At 40.1% G+C, this 22,741-nt stretch overlaps 1 protein-coding gene across 1 annotated transcript in view; it reads left to right on the forward strand.

The window, feature by feature from the left end:
* Positions 1 to 22,741, forward strand: part of lamb1a (laminin, beta 1a) — a 66,743-nt gene that overhangs the window by 28,532 nt on the left and 15,470 nt on the right. Inside the window, exons 9-22 of the mRNA XM_048610489.1 lie at positions 1,736 to 1,924; positions 3,618 to 3,797; positions 5,722 to 5,834; positions 6,653 to 6,732; positions 7,231 to 7,366; positions 7,450 to 7,608; positions 7,702 to 7,829; positions 8,015 to 8,135; positions 8,560 to 8,761; positions 11,276 to 11,419; positions 12,798 to 13,029; positions 13,137 to 13,300; positions 15,198 to 15,422; positions 20,756 to 20,973. Coding sequence (XP_048466446.1) covers positions 1,736 to 1,924; positions 3,618 to 3,797; positions 5,722 to 5,834; positions 6,653 to 6,732; positions 7,231 to 7,366; positions 7,450 to 7,608; positions 7,702 to 7,829; positions 8,015 to 8,135; positions 8,560 to 8,761; positions 11,276 to 11,419; positions 12,798 to 13,029; positions 13,137 to 13,300; positions 15,198 to 15,422; positions 20,756 to 20,973 — 2,291 coding nt within the window. The remainder of the gene's footprint in view (positions 1 to 1,735; positions 1,925 to 3,617; positions 3,798 to 5,721; positions 5,835 to 6,652; positions 6,733 to 7,230; positions 7,367 to 7,449; positions 7,609 to 7,701; positions 7,830 to 8,014; positions 8,136 to 8,559; positions 8,762 to 11,275; positions 11,420 to 12,797; positions 13,030 to 13,136; positions 13,301 to 15,197; positions 15,423 to 20,755; positions 20,974 to 22,741) is intronic.

Below are 22,741 nucleotides of genomic sequence, written 5' to 3' on the forward strand. Positions count from 1 at the left end.
GAATAGCCCCCATTAGCAGCTATTCATTATACACTCCTTGTCCAACTGTCCTTATCTCTATTTGGGTTCTATCTTCACCTATCGTTTACTCCTTGCCCCCTCCCGCCACCCTAGCTTCTGCATTAAAAAAAAACAACTTTTTCCTGGCTACCATCAGTTCTGAAGGAGGGTCACTGAACCCAAAACATTAACTCTGATTTCTCTCCACAGATGTTGCCAGACCTATTGAGTTTTTAATTTCTGTTTTTATTTTTAACTATCGTAAATGTTTCAGTTGATACCTTTTAATATACATAACATGAATGCTAATCCATCATAATATGGTTATGTGAGAGAATCCATTTGATTTAGCTATCTAAAGTGAACTCCTGGAGATTTACAAATAAGTTCACTTTAGATACACAAATCAAATGGATTCTCTCATTTAACCATATTATATTATCAATCAATTTTAGTTATTGCATGGATATTTCATTTGATAAAATTCAGTTACATTGGACATCTGACACTCCAAATAAATATATTGCTCATAATGTATAGCTTTAAGACTGAAAATTCATAAACAATAACCTCCTCAAAAACAGGCAGCTTCTCATTATTTCCTAGACCTTGGCAATTAGCCAGCCACCTTACTCCCTTTAAAATATGATTATCTCAAACAGATTTATCTATCCTCTGAAGAAGAGTCGTATTGGACTTGAAATGTTAACCATTTCTCTGTCCACAGCAATGGATGCTGCCTGACTTGCTCCAGTATTTTCTGTTTTGTTTCAGATTTCCAGCATCTGCAGTGTTTTGCTCAGACTTGTGTATTGTTAGATTTTTCTCAAAGATAACAAAATGTTTCAGAAGGCTGCTAATCAGAGTTCTCAAAGTTTCTAATACAGTTGTCTCTTTAAAATTTCCTGTGAAAGAGATGAGATTTTACAATTTTGAAGTAAACTGCTACGATGCTTTGTTGCATTTAGTCCCCGTACCCAATTGCTGACCAGCAACCACGATTGAGAGTTTGCTTTCAAAGTCTGCATTGAACTTTGATCTTTTACTTCCACAACTTGCTAATATCTGCTGTTGAGACTTGTGAAGTAATGAAGGTTACATCAGTGGCATACCAGAGCATGAACGTGCCTCTTGCAGTAGGTCCCACATAAAGGGAATAGAAAAATTAACAAAACACACTATGAGCAACAAATCTATTTTGTGGAGCAGGAATGTTTGGTTATTTATTTATACTAAGTTAGTAAATGTTGAAAGTTATTCGAGTGTTTTGATCTCGCTCTCCCACCTAAACCAACCCCACTCTCTTCAAATGGTGCACAAGTTGTAAAAAAATGGCTGCTATACGAGTTCAGCATTCCAACTAGAGTCACCCATTCTCGGTTACAATGATTTGCAATGGAATAGCATTAAAATTGCCAAAAATCTGGTTGAAAGTCTCACCCCTTTAACAGAACACAATGTTTTAAGATGCTTCAAAGAAGATCAGACAAAAGCATTTCTTTTGACTCACTTGTAAGTCTGTGTGCCCTTGTAAGCTATGGATTTTTTTAATGTAACACGTAATGTAACCTTCTCTAGAAAGTGTGCTGGCACTGATTAGCTGCCAGAGGCCAACATTTGGATGGGTGGGACCATTTATCCTTTACATGTGTTTTAATGTGCATGATTCTAATTTGAACCATGAACTACTTGGACAAATATGTTAAGTTTATGCTTTTTGTATTTTCAATTTCAGGATGTAGCTGCAACGGACATGCTGATAAATGTCACTTTGACATGGCTGTATATATAGCATCTGGTAACGTTAGTGGTGGTGTTTGTGATGGCTGTCGAAATAATACAATGGGACAACACTGTGAACAATGTAAACCTTTCTACTACCAGCATCCAGAACGAAGCATTCGTGCCAGTGACATCTGTGAACGTAAGCTCTGTTATTTGATACACCAGGATCTGTGAAAGAAGTGGCTGACATTGATCTGTTTGATCTTTCTTTGAGGGAATTTCAAGAGTTTGAAATGGAACATGCTTCAAGGCATTTACTTTCCTCATTCAGCTTTCTTAATAAATTCAGTGTTATCTCTGAAATGAAGAAATTTGAAATGGTCTACTTTTAATTCAAAATTATCTACATACAAAAACAAACTTACAATTGAATAAGAAAAATGAATTTGTTACAGTTAGGACTGGATAAGACACTGATGTCATGGTAATGTCGCTGGTCCAGTAAATGTCATTGGGTGGTGTGAGGATTGACATTGATATGAATAGAAGATTAGTTAGCTAACAGGAAAACAAAGGCAACATGGGTCATTTTTCTGAATGGCAAAATATAATGAGTGGTGTGAAACAGGAATCCATGCTAATCCAATACTTGGATACAGGTATGAATATATGGTTGCTAAATGGTGATGAGACAAAGGTAGAAAACTAAGTTGTGAGGGGGACATGAGGCTTGACAAGATGGAGGTACATTAAATGAGTGGATCAAGACCTGGGAAAATGTGTCCATTTTGGCAGAAAGCATATTAACAAAGTTGTTTAAGTGGTGAGAGACTGCACATTTCTAAGATGCAGAGGGATCTGGATGTCCTAATACATTAACTGTGATAGTTTAGTGTCCAGATACAACAATTTCAGCACTTAAAAGGAATCTGGATCGGTCCATGAATAGTAATGGTTTGGAGGGATATGGGCCAAATGCTGGCAAACGGGACTAGATTAATTCGGGTTATCTGGTCAGCCTGAACAAGATGGACCAAAGAGTCTGTTTCTGTGCTGTAGAACTCTGACTCTAACTAGTTAGGAGAGTTAATAGAATATTATTTTTTATTGCAAAGGGGATTGAATTTAAGAGAAAAAAGATAGGAAGGTTATACGTTAATTATACAAAGTATGGCAAAACTAGGTGGACTTTTGATAATCCAGGAATGAAATGTTTTTGGGGACAGCATGAAATGTGGAACTGAGGCTGCAATCTGATCAGCCATGATTTTACTGAATGGTGAAGCGGTCTTTAAAGGTTTGATTGACCTTTTTGCATCTTGTGAATGGCCTTACTCCTATGTTCATATGAAATACAGAGACCCAGGTTCAAATTCCATCACAGCAGCTGGTGGAATTTAAACTTCGTGAATTAAAATAGAATATAAAGTTAAGTCTCTGTAATGGTTACTATGAAAAGGTCATCGTTGTAAAAACTTATTTCGTTCATTAATATCCTTTAGGAAAGGAAATCTACCATCGCCACCTAGTCTGTCTTACATGTGAGTTCAGACCCACAATAAAACGGTTGACCCTTTAAAGTACTCCAGCAGACAACTCCGTTCAAGACCTGTTAGGAATATTGAACAAATGCTGGCCTCGCCAGTGATGTCTGCATCCCGTGAGGATTAAAGAAAGCTATCACTTTGCTGACAATTCATAGCAACTGAACCAAACGTGAACTTAGGGCAAATATATCACCTTTGGCTCAAATTCACTTCTGCAAATGATCATGTTAAAACAAAAACTTTGAGCTGAATATATAATTAATTGATAGCATTTGTTTAAGTAATTCAAAGATGGGTTTTCTGTACTCTTGATATATAAATTACTTGAATCTACTGTTAATGCAGCTTGTAACTGTGACCCTGCTGGATCATTAAATGGCGGAATCTGTGACAGCCACACCGATTTGACAGCTAATCTCATTGCGGGACAGTGCCGTTGTAAGCTAAACATTGAGGGTGAGCGCTGTGATCTGTGCAAAGAAGGTTTCTTTGGTCTAAGCGCAGATGATCCATTGGGATGCCAGCGTAAGTAGATGACTATTTTTTGAAAATTGATATACTTTGCGTGCTCTGTTTTGCATTTTCTATATCTTTCTTCTCTCATGCACTGTCACTGAAATCCATTTACAAGTGTGATAGTTTATTCTCAAACCTGTTACTTCATTGTAGGTTTGTGTTTGTGTAATTGGATCAGCATAGAATGGTTTGTTCATTCGTTTAGAAAAATGGAAAAGTTGTGTTTAATTGGTGATTTAATTAAATTTGGTGATTTGGTGACTTAAGTGACTTAATTAAATATCTACCAGCAGATTTCTGCAATAACTCTGGGGAAATAACAATTAAGACTTGGGCCATTTTAACATAAACTGCACAACTTTCTTGAAATAAATATTTTAGAAGCTCTATGTAGGTGCTGGAAATCTGGAAAAAGAATTGGAAATGACCGGTTAGTATATAGGATGTATAATCAGGTAGGACCAATCAGTTTAATCTTTCGAGAGAGTACCCTTTGATAAGTTGAATGGCCCATGCGCACAGGGTCCAAGTTTCTCCCACCACTATAGCACATTTGTTCTAATCAAGCAGTAGCTGAATATCCCTAGCCTTAACCCTTTTGATTATATTGTGCTACACACCCATACTTGTACTTTGTTCATGACTGCCAAATCCACGTATCTTTTAAAGTTTGACCAGAAAGTGAATTGGATTATCCATATAAATACTGTGGCTACAAGAACTAGGCTACAGAGGCTAGGAATTCTGCAGCAAGTAATTCTATCATCTATAAGACACAAGAGTATGATGGAATGCCCCCAATGGCCTGGATGGTGCGGCTCCAAAAACACTCAAAATAAAACTCGTCACTATTTATTACCAAGCAGCCTGCTTGATTGGCACCACATCCATAAACATTCACTCCCAGCACCACTGGCACACAACAGCGGTGTGTACCATCTACAAGATGCACTGCAGAATTTCATTAAGGCTCCTTAGCTCCTTCCAAATTCACAACCACTACTATCCACAAGGGCTGCAAATGCATGGAAATACCACCACCTGCAGGTTTCCCTCCAAGCCACTCACCATCCTGACTTTGAAATGTGTATTTAGTGCTACCAGATCAAAATCTGGGCATTCCTTTCCTAACAGTATTGCACCTTTACCTACAGCAGGTGGATTGTATTAGTTCAAAAACACAGCTCATCACCACATTCTCAAGGGTAATGAGGGATGGGCAATAAATGCTGGCCTAGCCAGCAATGTTTATATTCTGTAAGCAAATTACAATAAACAAAAATTTCAGCAGAAAATAATGGAAAGCCTGCTGAGCTCACAGTATTTGTTTGTAGGTATAATCAGGAAACTCATTTCCAGGTTCAAGTTTGATTCAGATATTATGGCAATCTTTGGGACCAAACTGGTTTCACTCATTTAATTGTTTTCTGCACAGGTGAAACGAGCAAATACGATTTGGGGTGGAGATGAAAGTGGTTTGCGAGTTAGAAAGAATTGGGGATGGTGCTTCTGATCCCACACGCATCTTAAAAAAAAACTTAAAGGCTTGCCTCAGCTTAGGATGCTTCAATGGCCCTCTAGGAACAGACCGCTCAACACCCAGTGTAACTAGGGAAAGAATATATGCTGTATGCATTAAAACTATAATCCGAGCCATGCAGTCAGTGTAGAAGCCTTTTTAAACAACTTTCTGCATGTATGGGTGGAAGTGGTGGGGATCCATTTAACGATGTGCCTGACTCAGACATCTACCAGATTTTTCCTCCGGTCATTTGTTCTTATGCTATGGTGCGGGCAGCAGTTAAAATTCCTTAACCCACAAGCTGTATATTTGCCGTGCCAAAATTAATTTTAAATGCTCCTGCACCACCAGTTTTTTTTCTTGTCCTAAAATGGAGACTGTTGCTGACGCATTTCATTTTGGTCACCTTAGCATGTACCTGTAACCATTTGGGAACTCATCCAGGCGGAACTCCATGCGATGATGTAACGGGAAGTTGCTTCTGTAAACGTCTAGTGACGGGAAGGAATTGTGATCAGTGTCTGGTAAGAAAACTACAGAAACAGAAATGGACAAAATGCCAAAAATTGTTCAAGGTTTCTGAGTTGAACGTAATTTAAATCTTTCAAAGAGCACATGGTTAGTTTTAACATCCTGGAGAAATATTAAATCTTGGAAATAGCATCAAATTTGCCAAACTACTGTGTAGACACTTGTTTTCTACTGGCACTATTGATTTCTGTATGTCAACCCTCTCCCCCAGTGTGCTAACAGAAGTTTATTCCTGCTGATATCTGGATAGGTCAATCAGCAAAACTGTTTCTTTAAATTATAGAGTACTAAAAGCATTGACTTGATTTAATGTATCTATTTTATTCCAAGAATCAAAATAAAATGAGCATGCTTTCCTGTACGTGACTTCATCATTGCTCAGCCCTAATTGGATCTGGGGCATGAACAGTGATTAAAACCAAGACCTAATGTTTCCATGAAGCTTAAGTTATATTGACCGAAAATGAAAAAATTACTAAAGTTTAATGTTCAATAATGCTGATGAAAATATTTTGCCCCTTTTTCAATAGAAAATTGAGCTAATACTCTATTTTAGGAATAACAAACATGGGATTCAAATTATTTGTCACTGAAAACAGCTTCTCTAGTTTGTTTCAGATGCTTTGAATCCGTGGAATTTTTTAGTGTGGCAATGTGCTTCTTATAAAACAAAACTTCATTGAAGTTGAAGAATATGAATTAATTGTTTCTATCTGCCATATGATTTAAGACCAAGCATAATTAAATTCATCTTAATGGCTTGTCTACAGTCATGTGATAATTAAAACTATACTGATTTATTGTTTTACAGCCACAACACTGGGGATTAAGCAGTGATCTTGATGGATGTCGCCCTTGTGACTGTGACCTAGGCGGGTCATACAGTAATGAGTAAGGCTGGCTTCTTAATCATTTATTGTAGAGAATAAAAATGTTCAAATGATTACTGATTAACTGGGAACACTTGAATGTTATAACAGGTGGATAAAGGAAGGTAGTGATAAATGCAACAGCAAGTTGCTTCTAAAAATATCTTTTTTGTTTGGCTTTGTCGTGGTTGAATAGCAGTTGAAAGAATGCTCCCAAATGATGTTCTTACTCCAATAATTACTTGTGCCAAGATGAGAGTTAGTCCTAAATGAGAGAGTCCTAAAGTAAATTACAGCAAAATTATGTTTGTGTGTGAGCATTTTTTTGTGTTTAATAATAACCAAAGTGTTAGCTTTACACAGAAAAAAATTGTCTTTTGTTTTAATGTCTGCTGCTAATGAAGTGCCCAATAGAAAGGTATTGGAATTTTATATGTAACCAGACCACTACTTCCATTATGCATAGTCAACTGTGCATGTTTCAGGTTGCAAAGAAGTAATGCTGGTTTTGCTTTTGCAGCTGTTCTGCAGAGACAGGCCAGTGCCCGTGCAAAAATCACATGGCTGGACGTCGCTGCAATGAGGTTGAATCTGGGTTTTATTTTATTGCCCTGGATCATTACACGTACGAGGCAGAGGAGGCTAACTTGGGTCCTGTAAGTTAGCTTTCATTGTGTACTCATCTGTAGTGGCCCTTTCTATCTTTTGAAACACTTATGATGACTTTCTTTCATTGCAGGAAGTGACAATAGTACAGCGACAAAATCCACAAGGTCGTTCTCCAACCTGGACAGGAATTGGATTTGTAAGGGCTCCTGAAGGAACATATCTAGAATTCCATATACACAACATTCCATATTCCATGGAGTATGATCTGCTGATTCGTTATGAGCCTCAGGTTAGTAATCTTCATTCAATAAGCTAGCTACGTAATTCTTTCATAGAACTGTTAGCACTATTGACACGAATATAATGTGCTGCTTCTGCTCAGCTACCAAAAAATTGGGAAGAAGCAAAAATAACTGTGTTCCGTCCTGGTAAAATTCACACCAGCAGTCGATGTGGGAATACAACACCTGTTGATGACAACCAAGTCTTTTCTCTGCCATCAGGATCAAGGTGAGAATAAACAAGCACTTAATTGTTTTACTGGTTAACTGTTTTAGATTTTACATATTCTTTGACAAAATTCAGAGGGAAGTAGCATTATAAAGCCAACTTAAGATAAAATTTTGTGAATTATAGTAAGCCACCAGTCTAAAGAGTTGGGCTAACTATGAATGTTGGTCATAATGTTCCTCCAGGTATGTGGTCCTACCTCGGCCTGTATGTTTTGAGAAAGAACTTAATTACACCATTCGTTTAGAATTAACAAAGTACTCAACTGATGATGAAATGGAAACTCCTTATACATTCATAGATTCGGTATGTATGTCTGGAAATAGATAAGATTATCTAAAATTTACATAAGTGAATGTAATTGGTTAACAAATGTATTGGCATGTCCGGGTACACGTACCCTTTTACCCCATTTTAATGCTTGTATGTGTCTCAAGTTATGATTGCAGCTTTAAGCCAGTATGGTTATAGTGTTTACTGATATGTATAATTAACTGATAGATCTTACAACATGTTGGCCTAGATTACCGCTTTCTTTTCGTTCTAAAGTGAATCAGAAATTCCCATTGAAGTCAGCATGTTCCGTCGGATTTTTCCTTTGCACAAAAACAGTGATAAGTAAAATTGCTCCTAAACCTTTAATGTCCAATCACACAAAATGTAAAACTTGAACTTCCTGGAAGGATAGATTTTGACAAAAGAACTGATTCTTAATTAAATATTTTTCCAGCTTGTACTCATGCCCCACTGCAAGTCACTGGATATATTCTCTGTAGGGGATTCAAGCGAGATTGTCACAAATAAAGCCTGGGAGACCTTCCAACGATACCGCTGTTTGGAGAACAGTCGAAGTGTTACTAAGATTCCAATGACTGATGTCTGTAAGGGCATCCTGTCTAGCATTTCTTCCATAATCCATGAAGGAGCTTTATGTACGTTTATCTTAATTCTTTATTTATCATGAGTGAATCGGTGGGCTGGTGGTTAAGAAATATAGGGTAATCAGAGCAGTGATTGCTTAGATTTGAAAACGCAGCGAATTTTAATAAGTATGGTATAAACATACATTCACAGTTGGAATACGCTTACAGTTTACAAAGCATCATAGAAAGAGCATTTAGACATAGACTTTGAAGACTTAATTACAACTTTTCTTTGAAGGGTTGGAGAAAAAACTAGTGAAAGATTTGTTTCCACTGTTCAGTGAATCAGTAACAAGAAGGCATAAATTTAGGATTGGCAATGGAATCATAAGGGAAGAGATTATGGCTTTGAATGCTTCTTTAAAGGATAAAAAAAAGTATGGAATGTGTCACTGTAAACCGCCTTCGATAAGTCAGCACAAACAATGGGATAGTTGAATATTTTAGGAATAATATATTAAAAGGTGCCAGAATTGTACCCTTCCACGTTGAAACTTGTGATTTTTGCAAAAATCACAACATATTCACTTCAGTGTGCTAGCTATGTATGTCTCTTGTTTGCTGAAGAATTTATGTCTATACTGGTACACAGTTTGTGTATGATTATCTTCAGTTGTGGCTTTGTGTTTTTAAAATAAATCAATATTAAAGTGTGTAACTGCTTAATTGGAAAGTTGTGGTCAGCAATATCATGAAGTTCCAGTTGCTTTGGTTTAACTATTTTAATTTTATAAAACAATGACTTAAACGTTTAACAAGAAGTCACGCATGAGTTGACAACTTTGACTAGTTAATTTGACATTTTTTAGTGAAAAGAATATTCAGATGTTTTATCAATCCTTGTCTAAAGAGCATAGCTTCAAGAGTTATGGATCGTGACCCTTGAGGAATGCTTTGAAGAGCTACGCTGATCAGTGAATCAGTGATTTTGTTCGAATGGGATAGATAAATTTTCAAGGAGCGTTTCAAGTTCTATGCCTGAGGGTACGTAAAGCAATGAGTAGAGGAACAGTGACCAACAATTATTCAAAAAGCCACAATAGCTCTACTGCTCATAAAGTTCTTAAAACAGGATGAAGAAGAATGAAATATTTTAGGACCATTGGATAGATCTATTTCTGAAGTTGGAAACATTCCATAGTCTATAGTCAATAGATTAGCTCTAGTACAGTGGTAGTGTCACTGTCTCTGAGCCAGGAGGCATGGATCCAGGTCACGCTTGGTCCAGAACTGTGTAACAGAATTTTTGAACAGGTTGATTAGAAAATATCTATAGCCTATAGTTTGATGCTGGTTCATTTCAAAGAGTGATATAATTAAGCATTGTGTTTAGACTATCTGGACAATACATGTATTCATAACTGTTTCTTGGTGCTGAACCAATTTCACATCCTGGCATCTACTGCCACTTTTGCTGAGTTTTATCCATGATTACAAGGCTATTATGTGGCACTTAACAGATGCTTTTTGGAAATCCATGTACATCAGCATAACCATCAGTCATCCTCTGTTACCTCATCAAGAAGTCTCAAGCAACTTTGATAAACACAGTTTTCTCTTGATAGATCCATGCTGATTTTCATGAATCAATTCATATTTGTAAAAGTATATGAATTTTGCCCCAAAATACAATTTCTGAAGGCTTTCTCGCAATCCCTGGGGAGGCAATTGCCTAGTGATGTTATCACTAGACTATTAATACAGAAACTTGGGTACTGTTCTGGGTACCTGTGTTCAAATCCCATCTTGGCAGATTTGATCAAATTCAATATGAAAAAATCTGGAATTGAGAGTCTAACTATTGTCAATTGTTCGGAAAAGGTATCTGGTTCACTAATATCCTTTTAAGAAAGGAAACTGCTATCCATAACTGGTCACTGGTCAGGCCTACATGTGACTCTAGACCTACTGCTAGTTTTGCTAGCCCTGTGAGCAATTAGGGCTAGCCAAAACAACTGACCTGGCCAGTGATGCCCACAACCTGTGAATGAATTTTTAAAAAAAAACAGAATTAACTAACTGGCCTGTTGTTGCTAGGCTTATCCTTTGCTCCCTTTTTTGTTTTGAACAATATTATAAAGTTTGTAACTTTCCAGTCCCCTGTCGCTAGTTTACAAAGGACTAGAGGATTTTGGTCAGATTCTCTGCAATTTCTTCCCTTTTTGCAGTGTGTTCGAATGCAGATTCGATCCAGGTCATTTTTAAAATAAGTACAGGTAGCCTGTCTAATGCTTCCTTTTTTTAATATTTTTGTCCTGTCTTGTGCCTCAACTATCTCTTCCAGTAGAGGTGGGCAGCATCTCCTTGGTAAATACAGATACAGAGTTCTCTCTTAGCACCTCGCCCATATCCCTGCTTCAGGCATGATTTGTCCTTTAGGTCACTAATAGGTCCAATTCCCCCTGTGACTACCCATTCTTTATTTATTTAAAGATGGAACACTTCTGGATTTATTTTGTAGGTACAACTTTGGCTTATTGTGAAATTTTCATTCTAATTTATACTTATTCTCTGTTTCTCTAGCATGCCAGTGTGATCCTCAGGGATCTCTTAGTTCTGTTTGTAATCCCAGTGGAGGACAGTGCCAATGCCGCTCCAGTGTAGTTGGCCGGAACTGTGACCGATGTGCTCCTGCAACTTATGGTTTTGGGCCTAGTGGCTGCCGGCGTAAGTACAGTTTTCTCAAATGGTGTGGTCAGAGCTGTCCTTTCACATTTGAAAGCGTTCCAGAGAACTTTGACAGAAAACACTTATTTTTGTTTATCTTAGATCTTTGCACTCTTCTTGCACCATCATTATTGGGCTAGTGAAATCAGGTCTTTTTCCACTTCCTTTATGAGTAATGTGTTGAAGCATTGTTATTGTATTCTTAGTCTGGCACAGTGGTGTCAAGAGACGAAGTTGATAGCATGGTTTGCAGCAAGCTGTTTATCTTTTAGCAAAACAAAAGTTTATTTGCAGAATCTACAGATTTTACAGATTTTAAGGGTAATCTCTGAATGCAGCAAACAAAAGCAGTATTTTCTTTCCAAATAACCAAGTAATTCCTCCAGCTGATGATATTGAGTGGTGGACAGCTACGAATTATGGTGCTTATAATCAGCTTCAATCATTTACAACAGTGCAGTTGTCATGTGTGACTGGTGAAGGATCTATCCTATTATCTGTATCCTGCCCAGGAATAGTGGGGTTATTTTGGAGCTGTTCATAGTGTAGGGGCAAGGGAGCATTCGCCTTTGGATTAAGCCACGTTTGCCACTTGTTTTCAAGATTCCTGCATAAAGCGCACACATGTTGTGAAAATAGGAAAAGTGATCGGAATAATATTGTTGGACTTTTAATTTGTACTCAATTACTTTATTGTCCTTTTGATAAATCCATTGAACCAGCATCATTCAACAGTCACTGCGATCCTTGTTAACTTGCATCGGTTCCCAGTCAGGCAGTGCTTCCAATTCTTCACTAAAATGCTTATCCATTTTGAACTTCCACCAGTCCTTCAAATTATTCCAAAACTTTGCACTCTTCTCCCCTGGCTTCTGTGAATTTCTTGCCCCTCTTGATCTTGCATGAGTGACCTATGCTGCACACTCTGAAATTCTTTCCTAAATCCCTTTCAGTTCTTCTCTTGGTAGCCTTTTATATAACATACCTTTACAACCTAATTTTTGGTCATGAGTACTATTTGTTTATTTGGCTTAGCATTGACTTTTTTTTTGCTCAGTTTGTGCCTCTGAAACACTTTCTGCTATTCTATATAAGGTGTTGGTTTTTCTCCACTGATTTCCATTTAAGTACTAATACCTCTAGCTATGAACGTCTAACTTAACAGTCAAGAGATTGAACCTAGACCATTTAACTCCATCCTTAACTAGGCCTCCCAAAGATACTTCTAGCATTGAGTATGATTTTTAATAAATGTGCATTTGCTGTATTGACCAAGATTGTTGCAATGGTGTATGCAAATGTTTAATCCCAATTCCCTCACTAAAATGGCAGTTTTATATACCATTTCTGAATGCATATGTTTTAAAATTTACTGTAGCTTGTGACTGTCATCTGGAAGGTTCAGTCAATGGATTTTGCCATCCTGGTACTGGTCAATGTCAGTGTAAAGAAGGAGTCTACGGTCGGCAGTGTGATCAGTGTCAGCCTGGTTACTGGGGATTTCCCAGTTGTCGTCCGTGCCAGTGTAATGGACATGCGGATCACTGCGACTTAGAAAGTGGCGAATGTTTGGGCTGCAGAGATCATACTGGTGGACATAATTGTGACAGGTATTGTCTCTCTCTTGCTTTCGCTAGTGTTCATTATCTCCAAGTAAAATTACTTTTTCTAACATAAGCAAACAGCTGTTGATAAAGCTTCCTTGTTTCTCTTGTAGCTGTATGTCAGGTTATTACGGGAACCCCATACTTGGGTCGGGTGATCACTGTCGCCCATGTCCTTGCCCAGATGGTCCAGATAGTGGACGGCAGTTTGCCACTGGCTGTTACCAGGATCATAGTTCACAAAATATTGTCTGCCTCTGTCACGATGGTTACACAGGTATGTAAAGATGGTGTAAATGTATACTAAATGTACCCAAATTGCAAGTAGCTTAATATCTACAGCAGAAAGTATTTTTTTTTCCCCCTCTGTACAAAAGCATGATATACTGTGGAATGTACTGTCAGTTATATTCTTGAAGCAGAAGCCATTTCAACTTCTACCAACCAACATATTAGACCCAAGCTGTGCAGTCCTGAATGGTAGCAATTAAGCCACAAAAAGGAGACTCCACAAATATGCCCATCTTCAATAATCAATATAAAAGATAAGGCCGATGCATTTGCAACAATCATCAGCCACATGTACCAAGTGAGAGGTCTCTCGCATTGCATGTGCCAGATTTCAGCCAATTTGATTAATTTCTTGGCATATCAAAAAATGACTGGAGGCACTGAATACAGCAAAGCTATTAGCCTTGACAGCTTCCCAGCAATAATACTGAAGGCCATAGCCAAGTGGTTCCAGTACAGTTAGAATACTAGCATCCACCTGACAACGTAGAAACTTGTGAAGAGAAATAAGAGTTAACGGTTTGAGTCTGGTGACCCTTCCTAAGAACGGGTAACTGGACCTGTAGCATTAACTCTGATTTCTCTTCATAAATGCTGCCAGACCCATTGAGCTTTTCCAGCAACTTCTGTTTTTATTTTTGGTTTACAGCATCCGCACTTCTTTAAGTTTTTAATGTAGAAATTTGCCTAGGTATGTCCTGTGCACAAAAAGCAAGACAAATCCAACCCGGCCAATTATTGCTGTATCCATTCACCCCCAATCACTTCAAAAGTGATGGAATATGTTGTCAGTCGTGCTGTCGAGCTATACTTGCTAATGATTAACCTGCTCGCCACCCAGTTTGGGTTCCACCAAGGCTCTGTTCCTGAGCACATTACAGCTTCGGTTCCAAACACTGACAAAAGAGTTGAACTTCTAAAGGGAAGGAAGGATGACTGCCCTTGACATCAAGGCAGCATTCAACCAAGTGTGGCATGAAGGAACCCAAAGAAAAACTGGAGTTATTAGGAATCAGACGTGTGGGGGATTGCCAGGGTTGGGGGTGGTGGAGGGGCGGGTGATATAATAATCTCTTCTGGTTGGAGTCATACCTAGTTTAAAGTCAGATAGGTTGTGGTTGCTGGGGGCTAATCAGTTCAGCCACAGGACCTCTCTGCAGGAATTCCTTAGGGTCATGTCCTAGGTTAGACCATCTGCAGCTGCTTAATGACTTTCCTTCCACCATGTGGTTAGAACATGCTAATATTCACCACTGCTGCTGAATATTACACATTCATGAGTCCTCTGAGACCGAAGCACTTTGAGTCCAAGTGCAGTAGGGCCTTGGTGGTGGGTAACAATTGTGCCACACTAGTGCCATTCAGGACAAAGCAGCCTGCTTGATTGGCACTTCAATGTTCATTCCCTCCACCACCTGTATACGATACTGCAGTGTGTGCCATCTATAAGATGCATTGCAATAACTCACCAAGGCACCTTTAACAGCACCTTCCAAACACTTGATCTCTACTGCCCTGCAGGACATGAGCATGCTACCATCTGCATATTTGCCTGCAAGCCCCACACATTCCCCACTTGGACTATATCACTGCTCCTCAATTGTCACGGTCAAAATACTGGGATTCCCTGCCTAACAACACAGTAGATGTACCTAGGTCACATGGGCTGCAATGATTCAAAAGGACAGCTCACCACCATCTCACAGGCAATAATTGCTGGCCTAACCAGTGACGTGCACACCCTGTGAATAAATTTTTAAAAATTAATGGTAAAATCAACTAGTTTATTTCCATGCTGTAATTTTAATGTAACTACATTAAATGTCATCGTGCCAAAGTATTTTCTGCTGTTTAAAATTGTTGTACTGTTTCATTTCTGCCAGGTGCCAGGTGTGATGAATGTGCTTCTGGATTTTATGGTAATCCTAATGAAACAAGAGGGCATTGTCAGAAGTGCCAATGCAGCAACAACATTGACATGACTGATGCAGAATCATGTGACAAGCAAACTGGAGAATGCCTGAAATGTCTGTATCACACGGAGGGTGAACATTGTGATCTCTGCAAGCTTGGTTATTATGGCAATGCGCTGCAACAGAATTGTAAAAGTAAGAAGTACTTCATGTTTTAAACGACACATGAATTTAAGAATCATGAAATGCACATTTTGCTTTTTCATTTCTTGGCCGAATTATGTACTTTCTAAAGAATTTCATTACGTTCTGATCTTTCTGTGGTGTATGTTCATTTCATACCAGTCCTTTTTGACCTCATGTTTTTTTGTCATTTGTTTGTGAAATGGATTGGTCAAGAATGTCAGTTGCATTGGTGCTAAATTTTCTTTGTTTATACCATGGTGAAGGTTTAGTAACACTGGGCAGCAGTATGTGTGCAAGATTTGCATGTTTCAGATATTTGGACCAGATCGTGTTTTGTCCTTTGGTAAAGCCTTGGCCAAAATGAATAGTTGGTCATCCATATAAAATCCAGCAATCTGAAAATAACACTGCTGTAGTAACAAACTGAGTTCCACCTGCTTATGGCTAAATACTAAATGATGGTCACAACACCCAGTATTGTCAGTGATGTTCGTGTACTTTACAATTGACACTTAAAGTGCAAAGCAAGACCCCTACCCCGTTTTAGTGTTTGCAGTATCGTGACGTTATTTTACAAGATTATTAAGCTTACTTATCATTGGAGACAATCTTCTCAAATAAGCAAATTATTAATGAAGTAATCTCTCTTCCTGTCCTGATCATCAACTGGGGCAATTTGACTTTTACAGTTTACTTTTAAAAACATACATGATCAAGAATGAAGCATATCTTTGTTAGTTTAAAGATGCATGATCTAGAAATGTGATGAGAGAGACAGGATCAAGTATTGGTGTCTGTAAATTTCTGTGACTTTTACATTTTTAATTCACCTACTGTTTTTCTTTCTTGATGTCCCTCGTGATACCTTGATTATCCTAGACAAATTGATTTCCCAATGAACGTGAAGACAGCAGGTAACCTCTACAAGTCTCAACCAATCTCCTCTCCCATCTCACATCCCCATCTCCATCCCCCAACCCAGAGGTCAAAGTTGCAAATAGTCATTGTTCTTTGTCACCAGATCAACATGTTTTGTTCCCTGTGGATTCACAAGCCTGGGGGAAATAAAAGCTTTGTTTACATAAACACTTATGATCTTCACATTGGAACGAATGGTAAAGTAATTAACAAAGGATTCTTGATCGCTTCAGGTTTGCTTCAGTGATTTTCTTGTTGAAGCTTATGCAGCAGTCAACACCCATTAATTAATTCTCCTCTGTGACAACTTAACTTAGTGAAATGCAAGCTCAAAATGCATGGGGGGATTTGTTCATTGTTTCCTCAGGAAAGATTTAATTGAAGATCAGCTGGAGGAATAATTCTTAAGCAGGAATCTGATTTTTTTTCCCCCCCACATGCTGCCCATTCTTAGCTATCATGTTTTCTGGTGGCTTTGTTACATATCAAGAGCTGAATAACTTGTGTTACAGTTACAGTTCTGATCTCAATCTGGTAGAAAGCATTTTTCCTGCTGGTTTTCTTTTGTAATTTTCTTTCAAGCAGTTGTGTATAAATTGAAGTCAGTGCAGATTCCATGTTACAAGATTCTTAAATTGGTCCACATTCTAATGCCAGTACAGAAGAATGTGTTTTGGAATAACTTGAGTATTTGCCTTAAAATGTCATCAACTTGTATTTAATAAATTTCTTAATATACCAGAATATCCCAGGCTATTGCATACACTGGGAAGAGGGAATACAAACACTGACTAATAGTTAACACAGGTTCCAATTGGGTGTAATGAAGAAGTCAGTCTTAAAGATGTCTTTAAAGGCAAGTCATCAATACCTTTTTAGAGTAATACCGAGGAAATTCTGAAGTTATTTACTAACAGTTGGATGCTGCAGTACACAGGAAGGTAGGAATGTACAGAAGCGAAGTATACAACAATCAACCTAGCAACAGTGATTATTTCTAGGTAATGCTGGAACGTTGACTAAAATGGTCTTCCTGATTTGATAGAGATAGTGGGAACTGCAGATGCTGGAGAATCTGAGATAACAAGGTGTAGAGCTGGATGAACACAGCAGGCCGAGCAGGAAAGCTGACGTTTCTGGTCTAGACCCTCCTTCAGAAATGGGGGAGGGGAAGGGCATTCTGAAATAAATAGGGGGAGGCGGATAGAAGATAGATAAAGGAGAAGATAGGTGGAGAGGAGACAGACAGGTCAAAGGCGGGGGTGGAGCCAGTAAAGGTGAGATAGCGGGGATAGGTCAAGGGAGCGGGATGGGGGTGGGGCTTCAGGTGGGAGGAGGGGATAGGTGGGAGGAAGGACACGTTAGGGAGGCAGGGACAAGCTGGGCTGGTTTTTGGATGTGGTCGGTGGAGGGGAGATTTTGAAGCTTGTGAAGTCCACGTTGATACCATTGGGCTGCAGGGTTCCCAAGCGGAATGAGGTGCTGTTCCTGCAACCTTCAGGTGGCATCGTTGTGGCACTGCAGGAGATCCAGGGTGGACATGTCATCTGAGGAGTGGGAGGGGGAGTTGAAATGGTTCGCGACTGGGAGGTGCAGTTGTTTGTTGCGAACAGAGCATAGGTGTTCCACAAAACAGTCCCCGAGCCTCCGCTTGGTTTCCCCGATGTAGAGGAGGCCACATCGGGAACAGCAGATACAGTATACCCCATTAGCAGGTGTGCAGGTGAACATCTGTTTGTGGAAGGTCTTCTTGGGGCCTGGGATGGGGATGAGGGGGGAGGTGTAGGGGCAGGTGTAGCACTTCCTGCGGTTGCAGGGAAAAGTGCCGGGGGTGGTGGGGCTGGTGGGGAGTGTGGAGCGGACAAGGGAGTCACGGAGAGAGTGGTCTCTCTGGAAAGCAGATAAGGGTGGGGAGGGAAAAATGTCTTTGGTAGTGGGGTCAGATTGCAGATGGCGGAAGTGCCGGAGGATGATGCGTTGGATTCGGAGGTTGGTGGGGTGGTGCGTGAGGACGAGGGGGATCCTGTTTTGGTTGTTATTGCGGGGAGGGTGTGTGAGGGATGAGTTGCGGGAAACGCGGGAGACGCGGTCAAGGGTGTTTTCGACCACTGCTGGGGGGGGGATGTTGCAGTCCTTGAAAAACAAGGACATCTGGGATGTCCGGGAGTGGAATGCCTCATCCCGGGAGCAGATGCGGCAGAGGCGAAGGAATTGGGAATAGGGGGTGGCATTTTTGCAGGAAGGTGGGTGGGAGGAGTGTATTCTAGGTAGCTGTGGGAGTCGGTAGGCTTGAAGTGGATATCGGTTTCCAGGTGGTTGCCCGATATGGAGACAGAGAGGTCCAGGAAGGAGAGAAAGGTATCAGAGATGGTCCAGATGAACTTAAGGTTGGGGTGGAAAATGTTGGTGAAGTGGATGAACTGTTTGAGCTCCTCATGGGAGCACGAGGCGGCGCCGATATAGTCATCGATGTAACGGAGGAAGAGGTGGGGTTTAGGGCCAGTGTAGGTACGGAAAAGGGATTGTTCCACGTATCCTACAAAGAGGCAGGCGTAGCTTGGGCCCATGCGGGTACCCATGGCCACCCCCCTTGTTGGTAGGAAGTGGGAGGAATTGCAGGAGAAGTTGTTAAGGGTGAGGACGAGTTCAGCTAAGCAGATGAGGGTGTCAGTGGAGGGGGGCTGGTGGGGACTGGTCGGGCCTGCAGGACAGGAAGAAGTGGAGGGCCTTTAGACCGTCTGCATGGGGAATGCAAGTGTATAGGGACTGGGCGTCCACGGTAAAGATGAGGTGTTGGGGCCCAGGGAATCGGAAATTTTGGAGGAGGTTGAGGGCGTGGATGGTGTCACGGACGTAGGTGGGTTTGATATTTCATTTTCTTATTTTGAGATGAGATATAACAAATAATCCAGGATGCAGCACGGTATCGCTGATAAGCGGTGTGACTAAAGAAGACATAGGTTTTCTACGTGTTACCTAAAGTTATCCTGCTGGAGGTTATAAAGACAAAGTGAGGTTAGGTTACAAGAAGCGTTTGTAAGGTTTTTTTTTTGTCAGCTTAATATGAAATACCAACAATGATTTGTCAAAACTGTTTTAGATTTAATAAAGTAGAAGCAAATATTTAAAAATAGTGCAGGTATTAACAAAGACTTTCATTTGCAGAATAGTTCTTGATTTGGCTCCAAACAACCATAGAGCTTTCTTATTGATCAACATTAGTTTGTTATAAAGATAACAAGAAATTTCACATCAAATGAATTACTGTTAAGTAAAGGCAACTTTAATTAAGTTATCATGAGTGTCAGTTTTCACTTAATATTGTTGAATGGCCAGCTAATTTGCTTTTGGTCTTAGTTTAGGGAGGATTGTTGGTTAGGAGAAGCAGTTTTAATTTAACATTTACATGAGCTATGTCCCCACGTCCTATCCTAAAGGAAGGGTGCTACCATCCTTCACTGCATTGTACTTAAGGCTGACATTGATTTGCAAGGTTTGTTTTAAAGGCAGGAATGCTCTTATGTGGATAAATTAATGTTCTTCATAACGTTGTATGTTTTTAAAGATTTTTTTTATTAAATCAAATAATCAACATAGTTAGCTCAGTTTTTCTAGTGGTAATGATAGTGGAACTGTTAACATTCACTCTCATTATTTCTCTGAAACTAACACCAGCTTCTGGAATTCACACAATTTAACCTGGAAGTCCAGATGTTGCTGACTGTTCTGTCCCATAGCTGCAGCGTTGAAGTCCACCCAGACTGCTATCAATAACTGGATAAGTTTCCAACAGTTCAATTACATCATTTAACCACGTTGTCAAAAGCCTTGGAATTACACATTATTGAATAAGGTGTAACAGGGTTTCTGATTATTGTGTACTCATTCATAATTACTGTTAACAGGATCACTAACCTTAAATTATATTATTTTTTATTTATGAAATATCAGATTTTTCATTAGTGATCAAATTCACGATTTTAAACTCATTACATTTATATAAATTTGATTTTCTATCTTAATCCCATGCATATCTGCCAATGATTTGAAAAGTGGTTGGGGGAGGTGGGAATTCAGGCAGCAAGACCAGAAGTGAATACACTCCGAATAATTCACTGGAATGGACTGCTTAGCCTCAATGTTGACATAGTTGTTGCTGGATTCCTGGTGAGTGCTCAGCTTGATGCTAGATTCAAACTGATGTTGGGAGTTGTGAAATCCATGCCACAGATTGCTAGAACTTGTGGCAGCTTTCTTTGAGATCAGCAGTGAATACTGTTGACTGTAAAACCTTTGCCAGTGTATGTCTTTTAGTTGTTTGACTATCTATAATTCTGAAGAGCAGTTTTGCATTTCAGAGTAGCATACGCGTACAAGTTATTTCATGGAAAGTAACTATATCTATGACTGCTATTTTTTTTTAGAATGTGTCTGCAATTACTTGGGTACTGTAAAGGAACAATGCACTTCGGCAGATGAATGCCACTGCAACCAAACCGCTGGTCAGTGCCCATGTCTTCCCAATGTGGTTGGTCTTATGTGTGATCAGTGTGCACCTAATACTTGGAAACTAGCAAGTGGAGCAGGCTGTGAACTTTGCAACTGTAATGAAATCCACTCACGTGCAGCATCTTGTAATGAGGTGAGAAAATTCCTGAAAAATTGATACTTGGGTGAATTTTTTAAAAATGTGGTTGAAATTTTGAACGTTTTAATTGAGCTTCATTGTTCTCACTAATAAGAATTGCTGTACAAAGTTGTAATTCTTAACACTCAAGTAATTATAATGAATTTTAACCTTGTTTAAGTCAGTCGTTGAAGTGTGACCTGAGCATTTTGTATTTATAGTTGTGTGTATTTACTGTGTAGCAGCATTATAATCCAATAGCCTTACTAGGAAAATGTAGCTATAAATTTAATTGCATGCTGCAGGCTCAACAGGAACACACGCAGTGTAAACTGTGACACAGGCCTGTGCACCTTTTATATGTTCACCATTGTTTTCCACTTTTTCTAGTGTGTTGATCTCATTACCACGAAAGACCCCTATGGCTTGCAGTCCTGTAGGGTAGTGCTAAATTATATATTTTTCTAGAATCTTCTCTTAAATTAAACATGTTCAGACATGTTATGACGTATAGCTTGCACTGGTGAGACTTGAACCCTGAATCCTGGCCCAGAGCTAGGGGCACTACTGCTGCATCACAACAACTCTCCCGTAAATGTCTTAGCAAAGAGATTGTTTGTTTGATACAGCACAGTGCCCAGTGATGCACATCTGTGATATTGTTTACAAATCACTGATGTTTAACTATTAACGTGGGGGGGTTAGTCAGCTCAGTGAGCTAAGCCAGATGGCTGAGGTGTGATGTAGAATGATGCTGACGGTGAGGGTTAATTCGTTAGCCTCCTCACTTTGCCATATGCTTGTGGCACAGAACCTCTCGAGCTATATATATAATCAGTTGAGACAACAAGGTGCAGAGCTGGATGAACACAGCAGGCCAAGCAGCATCATAGGAGCAGAAAGGCTGACGTTTCGGGCCAAGACCCTTCTTCAGAAATGGGGGAGGGGAAGGGGGTTCTGAAATAAATAGGGAGAGAGTGGGAGGCAGATAGAAGATGGATAGAGGAGAGGATAGGTGGAGAGGAAACAAACAGGTCGAAGAGGCGGGAATGGAGCCAGTAAAGGTTAGTGTAGGTGAGGAGTTATGGAGGGGATAGGTCAGTCCAGGGAGGACGGACAGGTCAAGGGGGCGGGATGAGGTTAGTAGGTAGGAGATGGGGGTGCGGCTTGAGGTGGGAGGAGGGGATAGGTGGGAGGAAGAACAGGTTAGGGAGGCAGGGACGAACTGGACTGGTTTTGGGATGCGGTAGGGGGAGGGGAGATTTTGAAGCTTGTGAAATCCACATTGATATCATTGGGCTGCAGGGTTCCCAAGTGGAATATGAGTTGCTGTTCCTGCAACTTTTGGGTGGCATCGTTGTGGCACTGCAGGAGGCCAGGATGGACATGTTGTCTGAGGAATGGGAGGGGGAGTTGAAATGGTTCGCGACTGGGAGGTGCAGTTGTTTATTGCGAACCGAGCGAAGGTGTTCTGCAAAGCGGTCCCCGAGCCTCCGCTTGGTTTCCCCGATGTAGAGGAGGCCACAACGGGTACAGCGGATGCAGTATACCACATTGGCAGATGTGCAGGTGAACATCTGCTTGATGTGGAGAGTCTTCTTGGGGCCTGGGATGGGGGTGAGGGAGGAGGTATGGGGGCAGGTGTAGCACTTCCTGCGGTTGCAGGGAAAAGTGCCGGGTGTGGTGGAGCTGGAGGGGAGTGTGGAGCGGACAAGGGAGTCATGGAGAGAGTGGTCCCTCACGTACCACCCCACCAACCTCCGGATCCAACGCATCATCCTTC

Source organism: Rhincodon typus, chromosome 22 (assembly GCF_021869965.1).
Source record: "Rhincodon typus isolate 14 chromosome 22, sRhiTyp1.1, whole genome shotgun sequence".
Lineage (NCBI taxonomy): Eukaryota > Metazoa > Chordata > Chondrichthyes > Orectolobiformes > Rhincodontidae > Rhincodon > Rhincodon typus.